This window comes from Brachyistius frenatus, unplaced genomic scaffold, assembly GCF_029030835.1.
Source record: "Brachyistius frenatus isolate BFR_SWC_R1_liver_20210118 unplaced genomic scaffold, ASM2903083v1 Contig_416, whole genome shotgun sequence".
NCBI classification, from domain to species: Eukaryota; Metazoa; Chordata; class Actinopteri; family Embiotocidae; genus Brachyistius; species Brachyistius frenatus.
In genome coordinates, this window is record NW_027211015.1 from 115001 (window position 1) to 131028 (window position 16028).

At 42.8% G+C, this 16028-nt stretch overlaps 1 protein-coding gene across 4 annotated transcripts in view; it reads right to left on the reverse strand.

The window, feature by feature from the left end:
- map4k4 (mitogen-activated protein kinase kinase kinase kinase 4) overlaps nt 1-13056 on the reverse strand; it is a 110166-nt gene extending 97110 nt beyond the window's left edge. For all 4 annotated transcript variants that reach the window (XM_069725244.1, XM_069725242.1, XM_069725241.1 and 1 more), the window contains exons 1-2: nt 12780-13056; nt 12442-12507 (exon numbers count right to left, since the gene is read on the reverse strand). In XM_069725244.1, coding sequence (XP_069581345.1) covers nt 12442-12507; nt 12780-12836 — 123 coding nt within the window. In that variant the 5' untranslated portion in view covers nt 12837-13056. The remainder of the gene's footprint in view (nt 1-12441; nt 12508-12779) is intronic.
- Nucleotides 13057-16028: the final 2972 nt, after the last annotated feature.

Consider the following 16028-nt stretch of genomic DNA (forward strand, 5'->3'; position numbering starts at 1 on the left):
CGCCACCTCTTGAGCATCCACGGTGAATAAAAAATAATGTCTGTAATCCAAGTGGTATACTTCTCTAATGACACCATACAGTACTCTCACATCTCAGTACACCGAATTGTACTTGACTTTCGGGAGCATTTGAATGCATCACCGGCCGGCATCAATGATTTTACCCAGAAATGAACACGTTGTTGCGTCTTCTGTTTAACACGCACAATAAGCACACTAGCCTACAGCTTCTGTCCAACAGCAGCATGGCGGTGTTTAGTGAAAATAAACTCTTTTGTCAAGTGTTCTGCTCCTCGGCTGCCTAAGTTAGAAAACCCTTGACGTAGGTCGACCCTCCTTTTCCGCTACGGGACTAAGCTGGCGACCGTTGACTGTGAAACGTTTCCAGCGTTTCACTCAATGTTTGGACCGTTTTGAGGGAATCATCCTAATATGTATAGTACACTGCATGTTTCTGTAGTTGTCTGTCTGAACGCACTTAAAAAAAAACCCTCAAAAGTGAGTTTTAGTATGCAAGTACACCATTTGGATCACAGCCAATGATTAGAGGCTTTGCAAACCAGCAACCTGAACAACAGGTTGCCGTAGCAACTGGTGCTGGGTTTCACATTAAAATGCTCTATTCTGGTGCCAAAACCTGAGCGTCTGTAAGAAAACGACACCTTATTTTGAAAAATATAAATATTGTTCTCTACAAAATAAATTACATGACAAAACTGGCATCATAATCAGTATATGGTTATTTAACAAGTAAACAAGAGTAATAATCTGACTGGACATTTCATATCAGATTTTAGCACATGACCGTTTTAATATTCGTTGCTAGACACATTTTGGTTCCCAAAAAGTTTAACAACCTAAACGTGTCACAGTGCAGTGACTTATAACGCAAACACCCACATGTTGTGTCTCTTCTTCCTTTGAGATATTTTCCCATCTACACGTGACACAACACACAGCGAGATACAGTTAATGCTCTCAACAAGCCATCTGTTTGCCCGGTCTGCATGCATCCGTCCCTCCACCCAACACCACCTTAACACTGCAGCTGAGGGCTTTATGTAACAACCTTAGTAGGAGCCAGCAGACACAAAACCAAAACAACAAGAAAAAAAGGGAATTTGTTCATTAAGATGGCTTTTTAGAAAGACGTGTCAACAGGGCAAACACAGCTGATGCTACCGTCTGGAGTTTCAGGCATTTAGCTGAAACCGTTTAACCATTTAAGAGCCTCTGTAGAAATATCAGAAATTCAAAACAGTACATGCTCTTTAGACTCTTCAACAGCTTCAGATCCTTTTCAAAAGCTTGCTGCATACATTAAAAAAATAAATCTACAATCAAGGTCATTTATTTTTCTTCTTTTCATGTATATAAATTGAAAAGAGAAGACTATCAGAATTTCATTGAGGTGAAGTTGTCCTCTTTTTTTGTCAGTCAAAAATCCAAAAGATATTATTTTTTACAATGACAGGAGGAGCTGGATGTAAGGCTGCCTCGATCATGAAATTAAGGCAGATGATTGTCATTTATGTTCCTTTTATACCACTATTACATTATAAATCACAGTTTATTAAGATCCATTTACTGGATGTGGTGTTTGGTTGCGCAACTAACTTGAATTGAAATGCTGTCAGTCGAATATTAGTTCATGAGTGATTAAACTGTCGAAGAAAACATCAAACGATGGAAAATGACGTTGAAATAGTGAAGTAAATCTGACATCTGTTAGTTTCTTCCAGCTGGTTTTATGGAAATGAATGTCAAGGATTCAGACATTTATGCAAAATGATTGCGGTCTGCTGAAATAGTTGCAATTAGGCCATTATATAACTATTATGAGGTCCATCGTGAAGCAGCAAGTCCTCAAATGAAAGGATGGAACTGGTGATCATGTGACATTTTACTTTATAAGTGGCGAAAATAATTCATCAATTATTAACATTGCCTTCAACTGCTTCCTGTCAGTCAACAAACTGATTAATTTCCTAATTGAAAACAGACAGCAAAGTGCAGAAGAGTGGAATTTCTGAGTACAGAAAAAAAAAACTAGTGAAGTGTTAACAGCTAAAATAGCTGAAAGGCCACAGGATCAAAAATAAATACACTATGACGTCGTCGATCCGACACAGCCAACACATTTCATGTTTAGTTAAACTTGTTTCTGAACATTATGTAGCCAACAGTGTGAGTAAAATGTAAGTTTAATTTGCAATATTATACAATATGAGGACAAGGAAGTCAGACTGACCACCTTGAAATAAGGCAGGAACACTCCGCAGTCACAACAAGTTAATGAAGCTTACAATAATACTTTCAAAGAGTTGTATTTCTCACATTTTATCATAAATTGTAGACCTCATCACCAACAGACACAAGTGACCAAACATACGGACATAAAAAAAACTGAGCAATTACATCTTAGAAAATGAGTAAAGAGCAGCAAATCATTTGTCATATCTTCTTCTCTTCATGCTGATCAACCTCAACCTTAAATCCCTCCTTCTCCTCTGAGCGTGTGCCATCTCATGCTGAAGGATTACAGTCACCATGGTGCCCTCCATCAAACCTCCCCTCCCCCTCCCCGTCCTCATCCTCATCCTACAGAGACATGTGACCAAGGGTTAAGGAGGAGGGATGCACAGGAGGAGCTGGTGACCTTCCCCTGCTGCTCCTCCTCCTCCTCCTCCTCCTCTCCAATCCATCCCTGCTGTTTACTCCCAGAGTCCTCCCTCCTCATACTCTCAGCCGGACTCGAGCATTCCACGTAGAGGACGGGCTTCGAGCTCAGCCGCGGTAACTTTTTCCGTCTCCGTGTGTTCAGAGCTGAGCCTCGGTGGCTGGGTGGGCTGACGGAGGAGGAGCACAGAGAGCTCTTCTTCTATCCACAAAACTCCTGTTCGACGGAGCGTCTCGGCAGCCGAGCGAGCTCGAGCTCCGACTGCGATCTTGCAGGATCATGAAGTTTGTCACGCGGCCTCTCCTGTCTGCGCTCTCGCAGCCCTGCTGCACGCCGACTAACACACAAAGAAACCCAGCGAGACCGTGCGGTCGAGAGTAAAACCCAGAGAACAGAGCTGGTGTTGCACCCAGAACGGGGTTAGCAGGGGAGACAAGGTGTCAAAGGATAAAGTGATGACAATGCAATAATAAGTATATCATTATTATTAATATAAATAATAATCAGGGTGTTGTGTTGCTCAGTTAATCGTGCACTCACTTCTGAAGCCTTCAAGTTTTGTATAATACGAGTTTATGATTCATGCGACACTAAAATAACCAGCAACCAATAACTGACTAGTTAAACAACAAGTAATTATACTGACACCTATTATGATCATGAATGATTGGATGATCATTTATAGAATGAAATGTGAAGTTTCTCGCTGGCTCCAGTTTCTTAAACGTGATAAATTTGCAGATTTTTATGATTTCAAGTCCCCAAAAACATTTTTCATTTTGTTCCTATAGTTAAATGTTTGAAGTTCAATGTGCAGAATTATGTTTATACAGAACTTAAAACATAGAAGGCTGCTTTTCACTTTCATCTGCTGATGGCGAAATGTTTCTTTGTGCTCAATGAAAAATTTTACTTTAAGGGGCGGGGCTTATTAACAGGATTTGTGACATCACAAGTTGTTTAGAAGCCAATCTGGGTCCAATATTCAAACTCCACGGATATTTGTGTAAACTTGAAACCTGCTGTGCCCAGACACTGAGATTGAACTGTACAGTGAAGTATGAGACATGAGATTGGAAATATATTTGCATATTCAGACTGGAATTTAGTAGAAAAAGAAAATTACATTTTTAGGATTCTTACTAGATAATTGAAATGTTTGGTGGAAACATTATATTAGACACAAATGATTATTCAAAGTAGAGAATTTTTTTAAACATCCGAGAACACATCTGAGGGATCTTTAAATAAATGAGGCAGTAGGCGCGTGGTTAATAATATCCAAGTTAAATTTGTGTTCTTCACTGTTGGTTGAACAAAACAGGCAACATCATGATGACTGTGATGGTGTTGATTTGATTTTTGATATTTTAGGGGCGTTTTATAGATTATATGACAAAATGTAAAAATAATAATCCGCAGACATCATGATAAACTGCCTGAAATCAATGCCGTGTTTAGAGAACACATAAAAAGGGAAGTTAAACTGAAATTCCACATTCATTATCCAACAAAAGCTGCCTCTCTTGGCAACCACGTCAAAACGGCAGCAATAAATGTCAATAAATTCCATCTGTGACCAAAATGTGTGAAAAACAATCCTACAGATATGAAAGAAAACACAGAAGCCGTCCTGCTGATGTACGAGTGTATCCAGAGGATCAGCAGCAGAGTCACTGCTTCAGTCCACACAGTGAGCATCAAAGAACATGACCCAGATACTCTCTCGGGCTCCGGGTCTTATTTTTAGCTTAACTATAGCTAGCAGGCAGAGTTGGTCACTACTAACAGACTCATTAACAACAGTACAAAGAACGTCACCTCTGTGGAAAATTTTAAAAAAAACAACAATAACAACATCTACTTCTCCTCAGGTTGGGGAATTCATGTTGAAGATAGCCATCAAAGGCAGCGAGCAAAGCGAGCTAACCAGACTGGAAATGCGTTTTCTGTTGTGCTGCACTTTCCACCGAGCGGCTCGGTGGAAACAATGACGAGGCGCAGCCCTGATCGGGAACACAACGCAGCACAACTTCTCCATCACGAATCACCACCAAGTGGAGTTCCTGTTGCTGCTATCAGTGGCAGGAGCTTCCACTTCTTCTGTTTGCAAAGGTCAGCGCAGATAATGGGAGTTTGGACTCTAAAGAAAAGTTCAGAGCAGAAACGCGGTCTGTGTCGCCGCCACTGTTGTCGCTGGCGGTCTTAGCCGCGCTTCACTTCCTGCGCTGTGAAAGGTCACGGCAGACACGACTAACATTCCAGTTTGAATAGCCGGAAGGTCGCCGAGCCAGCTTTGCACGAGTCTATTCCTTCTGACAGCTTTGTAGTTCCTCCACTTTACAGAGAAAAGTATAAATAGCTTCCAACTGAACTGCAATTATGTTAGAAAACAATAGAAATGTAAGAGGTGTGCAAAATGATGCTTCTGATGATTGATTATTTCTTTTTCGGCTGGTTGATACACAATTACTTATCTTCTTTAAATCATTTCTTTTTACATGTCTGCTCCTCTAAATATCCAGCACTCCCCTGAAAGCTGCTCCTGTCAACAGACCGGTCACTCAATCAGGGATTGATCATCGTGGCTACTAATCAATGGATCGATGTAATTTAGCAGCCACTTCCTGATTTCAGTCTGTCAAATGTGAAGGTTTGCCGCTTTTCACTCAGGACATTTATAGGATTTGGGGGTTTTGTTGATAGTCAAGTACTCGATATAATCATTCACAGGTCTGGTTAGCAGATACTAAAACAAATCAATGATATTTTGTCAGAACCCGGGAAACCTGCTTTCAATCAAAGTAGTCCAATTTGGGGCCCGCGGACCAAGTTTGGCCCTCGTCTTCTTTGTTTTGTTCCACCCTGGCATTTGACAACCTCTTGCTTATTCTCCTTATTCTGAAGTGCTGTAAAATCCAAAACAACAATGACTACGAAGTGTACATTTTGTGCCGCTAAAAAGTACATACGAGTTTATGGCAATGTTTAGCTTCCCTATTAAATTACATCGTCCTTTGTCTTCTGTCTCCTGCCGATGCTCCTGTGCTGTTAGTGTGTCCTTCATCACTGACTTTGAGCTGCCGGTCAAGATGAGCGATCGAAGCCGTGACACACAGCCGAGAGGAGATGTACACAAAATTGGCAAGACGACTGTATTTTTAAGAATAATTTTTGCAAAATAATAAAATTACTTTTAGGCAATTCCAGAGTAGTGTTTTGATTATTCTGAAATTTAAATTTAGAATATTTATTTTCTGTAAAATATAAATCATTTGAATGAAATGTAATTTCCCATAAAAAGATCCATTTTTGAGCTGCGGCCCTCCATCTCGATTCATTTGTTGGCCCTTCATGGGGGGAAAAAAAAACCTCGAGACAAATTGAGCACCTCTGCTGTAAATCAACAGAATTTGTAACTCGCAAGCAAAAAAATCTGTAAGTGCACCGTATGTAAGCGTCTATTTATAGTTGTCACCGGTACTAATAGTCAGTGTTGAATACAAAGCTTGGTATTGTCCTCATCAAACAGAATTGTTGCGTGTTACTCTGCGTAAAGTGAAACCTCAGCATGGGAATGTTTCTTCAGCTCCAAACGTGGCGTCACTGGGGGTTAAAGGAATCTTACAGCACGGCCACTGAGACACGCTCGCGTGCGACGGCTCTGCGGTGCGTTCAGGGAAGGCCGCGGTGCGTTTCCTCTGAAGGCCGAGCAGTGAGGCCGCTCTTCCCGGCTGATGACAGGCTGCTGCTGCTGGTGGAGAGCCACACCCAGCTTCAGCTTCACTTTGTCAGCAGGAGAGAAAAACAAGCATCTTTCCTGTTATGAAGTCAGGACGAAAAGATGAAGAGGAAGTGAAACTACTTTGAACAGATGTTTTCTTTGTATCTGTTCTACCGATACAGATATACAATCATTTTTCTTTTCTTCGCGTTGTTTCCAGCTCCTCAAATGTGCTGATTAACTGGTTTTAAATCATCTTCAGTTCTTGATAAATGTAATAATAATCATTTCAGTAATCCTTCTTTGCACTTTACTGATAATATAACGGTGTCCTGCCTGCAGCTGATAAAAACTTGACTCTTAATCAAATCTAGAAAGTGTTATCGTGTTACACCTCCTCGTCACTGGCTTCCTGTGAAGTCAACACAACCATCAGCAAGTACATTCTGGATTAGCAGCACTCGTAATGGTGGTTATTGGCGGATCAATTATAACGTTTAATTTAAGGATGTCAGATGGTGAATTTATTCAGCGTTTCCTCAGAATGTAGAAACTGGACGGAAGTTAGAAATATGACAGAGACCCTGCTGTTCATGTTTTTACACAACTAGCTGGCCTTAAAGGGAACGCAACAGTGGACGTGTGGCCTTCGTCTACAGTTCATCACATCTGACCCTGGAGCTTCCCCAGTGAACTACAGGACGGCTCCAGAGACGTCCTCACGTCACACCGAGACGGCAGGTTAATAAACGAGGATCACAACACACGGCATCGGAGTGAGACGCTCCATTTTCTACCTCTGATGTCGACTTCTTCTGCCCGGATTTATCTCAAAGTTCAACTGTCGCGCGACTGAAAATTCTTCACCTTGAATATTGTGAAAATGTACACATTTAATTGTTTTGCGGTCGTGTATATTTGTACATTTTGCACGTGTAAGGAGTACATAACTACAGCTAGCATTTGCAGAAATAATGCAGGAAAATATGGTTGGAGTAATATTAAAATCATTCTCTCGTGTGCTTGTTTTTTTTTTTTTACAGTTGTTTATAACTATTAAATTCCCAGTGAAGTTTACTGTTTGAGTGCACTGAAGTCAGCGTGGACCATAAACAGTAATATTCCTCCATTACAAATTTTGTCACAAGTGTCCAAGTGCTTTACAACCACATTTAAAAGGATTAATGCAACACTTTTAAGTTTGTATAAACTGTGTATACAGTACACATAAAAAAGCATATCAGCAGATATTTACTTTATAGCTCCAAAAATCCACCAATCATCAGGCTCTAATTTAGATCAATGTGATTTGAATATTTTTGGACTGTTGGTCAGACAAATGAATCAACGTCAAGCTGAATCTTTAAACCAGTGATGGACATTTTTTAGGTGTCGAATCTACTTTGATGTTTTGTATTCTTGGTCCTGATGAAAATGAAGTTCATGTGAATGTGAAGAACATCAACACACATAGTCAGCACCTGAAACGTTCTGTTGTCTGTGCTGCATTTCTACATCTCGCATCGCAGCAGGATGTACGAGTCCCACGCTGGCATTTTCTTTAAACCTCCGAGATATTTCATGTGGAGACATGACAGAGCGACAGGAACCGGGATGTGGTTTTACTAATCTGACCATCGCAGCAGCGCCACCGACTTCTTCTCACTGCACTGATGACTTCCGCCGTTCCGCTACTTCCTCACAAACAGCCAGTCGTCCTGTGCCAACACCCACCGCGGCCGAGGTAACAAACTCCATCTTTGCTTTATTTTTCAGGGAACTGACTTGCTTACTAATCAAAGACATTTTATAAACTGGAAGGCAGCATGTGTCAGGGAGCCTGAAACGATTAGAGCTGTGGTTTCAAGGAGAGAGTCTTTAACTCAGCAAGTCATAAATGGGTTAAACCATTTCCTCAGAGAGGGGGATTCCCAGCCCCACATGCTGAGTGTGGTCTTACCCCCAGGAGTATAGGAAAATCCTTCTGCCTCTTTCTGAAGTGCTCATTTAATTTTCCCCCCTACCTCCCGCTGTTCAGTGGAACAGAAACATCGGGACTCCGGACTTCTTTACTCTCTGATACACATAACGGTGTTTATAATTGTAATTTAGCTGATCTACATGTGGGCTCTTTTGTTTTATTTTTTTCATGTTGCTTTATTTTCACCACTGTAACTTTTTCATGGGGGAAAACTCATCCAATGGAATATATAGATTGAATTCTAAGACACTGATTTGTTTTCAGTGTGGAAACAGCAGCTTGATGTCTGGAATGTTTACAGTCCAATATAATGTTTCACACACTTTCAATTTAATTGGAAAGGCCTCCCAAGTATATTTGGTGATCCATTTCAAGCATAATTGTAGAAAACAACCCGAGTTACCACCCAGCGGCAACCAACAGTGACGTCACACATTAGTTTGTGTACAGGCCATTGTGAAACCGTCGCCATCTTGTTCTTTGGGAGTCAGAAATGATCGGATTTAGACGAGCTTGGGAAGAGTGAGCGGTGCATCTGACTCAACCCAATTGGAAACCCGAGGTTACTACGCCTACCCACCTTTGGCGGAAACCTGAAGGCACCACTGGCCTGTCAATCAAACAGACACGCCCCCAAACATACCTCTTTTTGGGGCCTAATTTCAAATCAATGATGGGATTATTTTCAGATGGTCGCCAGAAAACTAATAAGGGGGACGGAATTTAGACACCACAATGATTTGTGGTAAAAAAAAAAAATGTGGACTCTGTATTTTATGAGAAGTTGACCCTAACCCTAACCTTTTTGGAGCCAGCCCCTGGTGATCATTGGTGGTATTGCAGTTGAAGGCACTTCAACATTGGCCTCAACTTATCAAAACAGGAAGCTACGTCCAATGTGCGCTAAGCTACGCACCTCCACAAGTAAATTGTTAATTCCTATGAAAACATTGTCATATTTACCTCGTCAAACAAACAATTACGTCCTTTAGCATTTTTTTTAACAACTACACAAAAACACTTCGGTAATTCATGGGTGAGCGCTTCTCCCTCTTGTGTATTTCCTCTTTTTATCTACGGCTCTGCCCCCTCCCCCCACCACCACCACCACCACCAAGATTTTTCTGTTCCAACAGCTGTTGTTGGTGCACACAGCTGCAGCAGGCCTCACTCAGTCACCCTCCGCAGCTATTCGCTAGCCTGGGAAGCCCAACCAATCGCCAAGTGTTTGAGGATCAAGTGCACATTTGCAGACCCAGACATACGTTGGTTTTTTTGGGGGTCAGATGTGAGCGAGGAAATAAAAGGTTCATCTCCGCTCAGACCCGCATGACACACGTGGTTATGATTCACTGAATCCCGAGGAGCTAAACTCAAAATGTCAAGGTTAGTTTGTGTGCCGGTGCATCTGAGCGTTTCCACACAACCACTTGTCCCCCGTTTTTAATGGAACGTTTACAGCCGCTGTCATCTCCCCCCCCCCCTTCCCCCGAGCCACAAAAAAACCACAAATAAACCAAACACAAAAACTCAAAGCAAATCAAGATGGGATTTTTGAGGTATTGTTTTCCCCCAGTGCAAAAAAAAAAATTAATTATAATAATTCAACCAAACGCACCCACTGTGCTTAATTATGAGGAGACTTTTCACTGTGGTGTAACAGGCATTCAGAGAGGCTCGCCTCGGGGGCCGCCCTCATTGTCCATGACTATAACATCTGATTCAAAGTGACGCGCGACTCGGCACCGCAACCGCCGGACGCTGCTGGTCACTTGTGTGATCCTCGGAGGCAAAGGTTCACAGGACCTCGTGACTATTGCGTGGACACCGAAGCCATATTGTATGTGTAGAGCAAGAGAGATCCTGTCTGCTGTGAAACATGTGGCAGCGGCAGTTCAGGTGTCAACACATCCCGGCTCAGACTCCTCCGCGTTTATTATGCTGAGTGATCATCATGTGACAGAGACGGGATGACTCTGAAGTAAATAAGTGTGCAGCTTGAGGATCAATGAGGACTCGGGTGTCAACATCTTACTATTCAGGTGAGGAACAAAGCCTCCGGCCCTTCTTAGATTCCCACTTAGTCACTGTATGCCGTGTTATTTATGATCCTCAGCCTATAAACTGTAATTTCATCACACATCAGAAGTAGAACATTTTTGAAAAGATAGTTGGTCCATGATGGTTTTCTATTCATTAGGCGTAGACGGTAACTGAAAGGGCTTTGGTGCTGCACCTACACGCTTTACAATGGAAGGAATAACTGATATTACGTGTCTCCGTCTGCATGGAGCCACATGATCACGAGTGGACTCGTGACTCTATGTTACTGTATCTGATACACGAGCATAAACAGGAGGATGTCCACGTCCACAATGAAGTCATGGATATCAACACTAAACGCCCACTGGAGCACATTAATGTCGGAGGAAGGAGCTTTTGCCATTTTTCAGATCTTGCTGGTGTCCCCTGACCTCAGCTGTGTATGTTGGCATCCTAAAGTGACTGAATCACCGCTGGCTCTGCCACTGATGCAGCCTGCAGTGTTACTGGGCAGCTAACATCAGCACTCAGGTGACACCAGGGAACCTCATTTTAGAGAAAGCTTGGACGGATCCAAAACAAAAATCCATCTATGGAGTTCATTAAATGATCATTTCCTGCTTGTTTGCAGTTTTCAACCCTTGCGTGGTTAAATATCATACAACCAGTCCCCAGTGCCTGAAAACCTCAAATCTGTGTGTCAGTTAAACCTACAACAACTATGACAATCAGTATGTTGAATTGTCCTCCATTTGCACCACAAACCTCAGTCAAGGTGTTCATTGAAATTCACTTGGATTTGTTCCAGTAGAGTGGCCAACTCCTTTACTGCAAGGCAGCACAGAAAAGGGAAACAAAACTCGGGTCTATTTTCCAGCCACAAGCAAATAAGAGTCTCTCACAGCTGGAAACAGCGCTGGCTTGCAGTTTATAGCACACAGATATGCAAGTATCCAATGGAGCGAATGCTTGCAGGTCATATGGGAGGATAACCTGCCGTCCGTCTCGCATGATATTCACAGGACATAATCCAAACAAACCTTCTTCCTGCGGCCGTGTTTAGCAGAGAATGGGCTTTGGGGAAACTGCAGACACGTTGTCATTACTTCACTCACAACAACAATATGCACATTTCCTCACAGCAGCAGAGAGCTGTTTGTAATTATAATCAAATTGAAACAGCTCAGACCGAGAGCCCTCCTCCTTCCCTCTGCTCTCGTTTCTACCGAGCAAAAGCAGGACGATGTCGCTCCTCATCTTCCCGTTGGCCGATGGAGGTGCAAATCTGGGCTGCAGAAGCACCAGGTCTCCATCAAATGCCTTTTGTTATGCCTATGTGTGTGTGTGTGTGTGTGTGTGTGTGTGTGTGTGTGTGTGTGTGTGTGTGTGTGTGTGTGTGTGTGTGTGTGTGTGTGGGATGAACAGGGCCTATCCCCATGAATGCAGCACACACCCACCCCTGCGAAAGGCCTGCTGGGCAATGTTGTGCGCAAATGCGCAATGAAACACCGCCCACCCAATGGCGCACAAATCGGTCAGCGTGGTAAAAAGCCTGTCACGCACGGATTGGGTTAGCCCGATCAGTGCGATGCAACGCGTGCACGGCGCGAGGAATATTTCGCTGGGGTGTGTTTGAGAGGAAGAGGAGGAGGAGGAGAAGGAAGAGGAGGAGGAAGAGGAGGAGGGACTTATTCAGGACCAAAATAGGTGTAATGTTTCTGAGATGATGTTAGCATTAAAACACATTTTTAAAAAATAAATAAATGGATGCGAAGCAGCGAGGGGCCAAAATGCTATCAGAGATAATCCAGTCCAGACCGCTCCGGTGCCGGGTGAAGGACGGGGGGGAGAGGGGGGGTGTTGGTGTTATAATGAACGTGTTCCTGAGACCGTGAGACGGGAAAAAATACAGAAACGCGTGTTTGTGCTCCAGCTTCCGCCAGTTTGTTCTCGGCTGAGGCTAAAACGCACGCACACACACACACACACACACAGATGGAGGCTCAAACCAACCTTGTAGACTTGTCCATAGGTGCCATTTCCGACCACTTCCACCAACTCGAAAATCCCAGCAGGATCCTGAATAAAAAAAAACAAAAAAGAAACGGACAATCTTTTTTTTTTTTTTTTTTTTAAAGGCTCGATTAATTGATTCCGTAATTACAGTCGGGTTTGTTCGATGTAGGAACCGGCTGCGCCCGGCCGGCCTCTCGTGCCGGCGGATACAAGACAAAGAAAAGCTACCGCAGGGCTGTGTCAACAACAGAGAAGCACACTGCAATGGTTACATTTGTATTTCTAAACGTGAAAAGATCAACGCGAGTGTGAAGATGTCTGTGACGCGCTCTCACCCTCAGAGATGCCAGGTCTATATCCACCAGACTTTTGGCCGGAGAGTCGTTCGCCATTTTCGTAAAAACGGTGATAAATTAGCGGAATAACAGCGTAGTTTAAGTCTCCTTCAGAGGCACGGAGCGTGTCTCATCCTCCTGTGGATTTAGTTTTAATCCCGCTGCAGATATTTTTCTATCCAAGCCGCGTTTTTCCCTCTTTGTAGTCCCAGACAGAAGCTCCTCCGCCGCTGCTACATACCGACCAACTGCCGGAGCCCTGCCTGCCCTCCCTCTCTCTCTCCCTCTCTCTCTCTCTCTCTCCCCGTTGGTGTGGATGCCTCTCTGCCTGTAATCTCCACCCTCTCTCTCTCTCTCTCTCTCTCTCTCTCTCTCTCTCTCCCCGTTGGTGTGGATGCCTCTCTGCCTGTAATCTCCACCCTCCCTCTCTCGCTGTCTGTCCATATGTCTCTCTGTCCCCCTCTCTCTCTCTCTCTCTCTTCATTCTCCGCCCATTTTCCCTCTCTATCTCTAACAGGGACAGACCGAGACGTTTTGGGGGCCGTGAGCAGAAGGTGCCCCCTCACGCCCACCAGCAAATCACTGCTGAGCACTGCTTCCCCTGACAGAGGGAAGAAAGACAAACAGCACACCTTGAAGTGAATGTACACTTTAAAAGTGTTAGATTTAGAGGAATCTATCCTAAGAATTTGAATATAATATTCATCATGTTTTCATTAGTTTAGATATAATCATCAAGTGGCAACACACAGAGTCACTCATTGGTTTGTTGACTGCTGTCCGGAGCCTCCAGCCTGCCACCAGGCCAACATCTGGCATCTTGGGCTTTTTTTGGAGCCAAATCAGGGGTGTAGTGCTATTTGTTGAAGTATCTGAGCGTGGGCACGTATGGGGGCGCTGACGGCTCGTTTCTAAGGTTTAACCACTTCTCCTAAGTGGGCAAGTCAATAATGTATATTCCTATTGCTTTAATTTAATAAAGCTAACAAGAGAATTCTGATTTGTTTTAGATTATTGACACGCGACTGTCCGACCTCGGTCAAAACACACTCCTGCAAATGAATCACAGTAAAAGCCTTTTTAAGACATTACGTGTTTCTGTCTAATAAAACGCTAGAGGGCTTTTCATTTGAAAAGAAACCACAATGATATAATCACCTATTGGCGGTTTGTAGAGTGACGTTATATGTTATTATTGATGGAGTTATTTTCAGAAGGACCACCAGATGTTTTGACTTTGAATGAGAGTCCAGGGTGTTTTTTTTTTGGCGCTCGCCCCTAGTGGCCCTCGGTGGTATTGCACTTTAAGACATCCATATTGGCTTCACTTTTCAGAACTATAAGCACCTTGTAAAATAGATTTCTAATGTTAAATTCACATCTACAGCCAGAGCCTTAGCCACTGTAGCTACACAACAGCAGCTGAGAGCAATTTTAAAAAATATAACTTTAAATTGGAAATACAAAGATACCAAATGCGCACCATAAAAACTGTGACTGCTCATATTGAGATGATTCTGGTGACAATTTTTGATGGTCAAGATAACATTAAGTTGACATGTCTTATCAGAAACATATATGTCAAATATATGCTCAGTGAAAGTAGTAGTTGTGCAGAATAATATAATATATGAATACATATGACATGATTGGATTACACTGATACACCAATCACTGCTGCAGCTGCGCACGCTTTACTGGCCTCCTCCACGGTTTCCTAACCTAGAAGTTGGGCTCCTCCAACGAGACGGGGTGATTATGTGGAGACGAAGAATGATACGATTTGACAAATAATTCAAATGAAACCATGTGATAAGTTTAAAGGAAACAGTATCTTCAACTGAGACATCCAAAACATGAGATAGAGTTAGACCCCGATTTGAGATGATGAGGTACCATCTTCATCAGCATTTAATCTTTCAGTATACTGTATTTACCTGAACTCATTTTGTCTCCTTTGTTTGGATCTCCGCCTCCATTTCTCCATCAGAGACGGACGCAGTGCAATTAGAGCATGTGAAATGGAAACAGTGGTAAATATTTCAGTGCTGCAGTACCGACTGCATTATGTGCTGCTGCCATCGCTGTCACAGTACCTGTCAGCTGCCCTCTCTTCAGCACTCATACACCAGACACATGCTGCAGGCTGACAACAGGTCACGTGACGGCGATATCAGCATCCTCCTGTTCAAACGAAGCTGTAGATGAATTTGTGGACCGGTGTGATTTTGAATTTCCACAACTTATGACACGCGGCAGTACAAAACCACCAGTCTGCCCCCCACGACTGATGATGCTTGAGGTTAAATCAGATACTGTCTGAAATAAATGACACTACCTCTTGCACTTTCATTCTTGTACTACTCTGTAGTTTCAATAGTCTTCTTCAAGGTCTTTTGTTGTTTTTGAGTGAGCTGGATAGGTGGATGCATTTTTCTGATTTTCAGCCTCTATTGCAGCAATATCGATCTGTTGGTAGATTAGTTCATCACCTTTGCACAGACTAAAACAGGACATCAACAGTTATTGACTTGATTGCCACGAGACTTGCTGCAGACATGAATCGGTTGAATGCTACTTTTTAAATGCCTTTTTCTTTCCTTGTTTTCTGGCGCCGTAATGAGGTTGAAAATTTAGCATTTGAGAGATCCTGTAAATTTTCCTCGAACACCGTCGTTAGATCAACATTTCATTTGCCCAATACTTTGGTTTGTGGTAGAAAACCGAGCAGAAGCCAGCCGGTGTGAAAACGTAAAGACCATCAGAATCAACAGAGATGATCTATTTGTGTGTCTTCTCTCCAACAGTGTGCTGTGCAGTCATTTACAGTGCTTTAGTGTCTACATGATTGCACAGCAGATTTCTTCTCCTACATCATCAACCTCTCTTGAACCTTTTCTTAGTTTCTCCTCTGCTGTAACGTTTTCTTTTCTGTTCCACAGGACTGTAATACCCTGTTCGTGATGCTGTTGTCCAGATGTTAAAGCTTATATCACTGCTGCACTCACTTTAATTTTGCAATCCGCAAAGACCAAAAGAAAGAACATCTGTTGGCACATGTGGAAGAGAGACCACAGGACTTCAGAGTCATTAAACTGGGACAGAGCAGGACACATATGCTAATTACCAGCACATACAGTATGTGCACAGCAACACACATGCATGAGGCTTATTACTTGTGTCATTTTTTTTTATTATTAACAAATTCTTTTGATTGCGAGATTCTTTTGAAAAGCAATAGTTCACAGA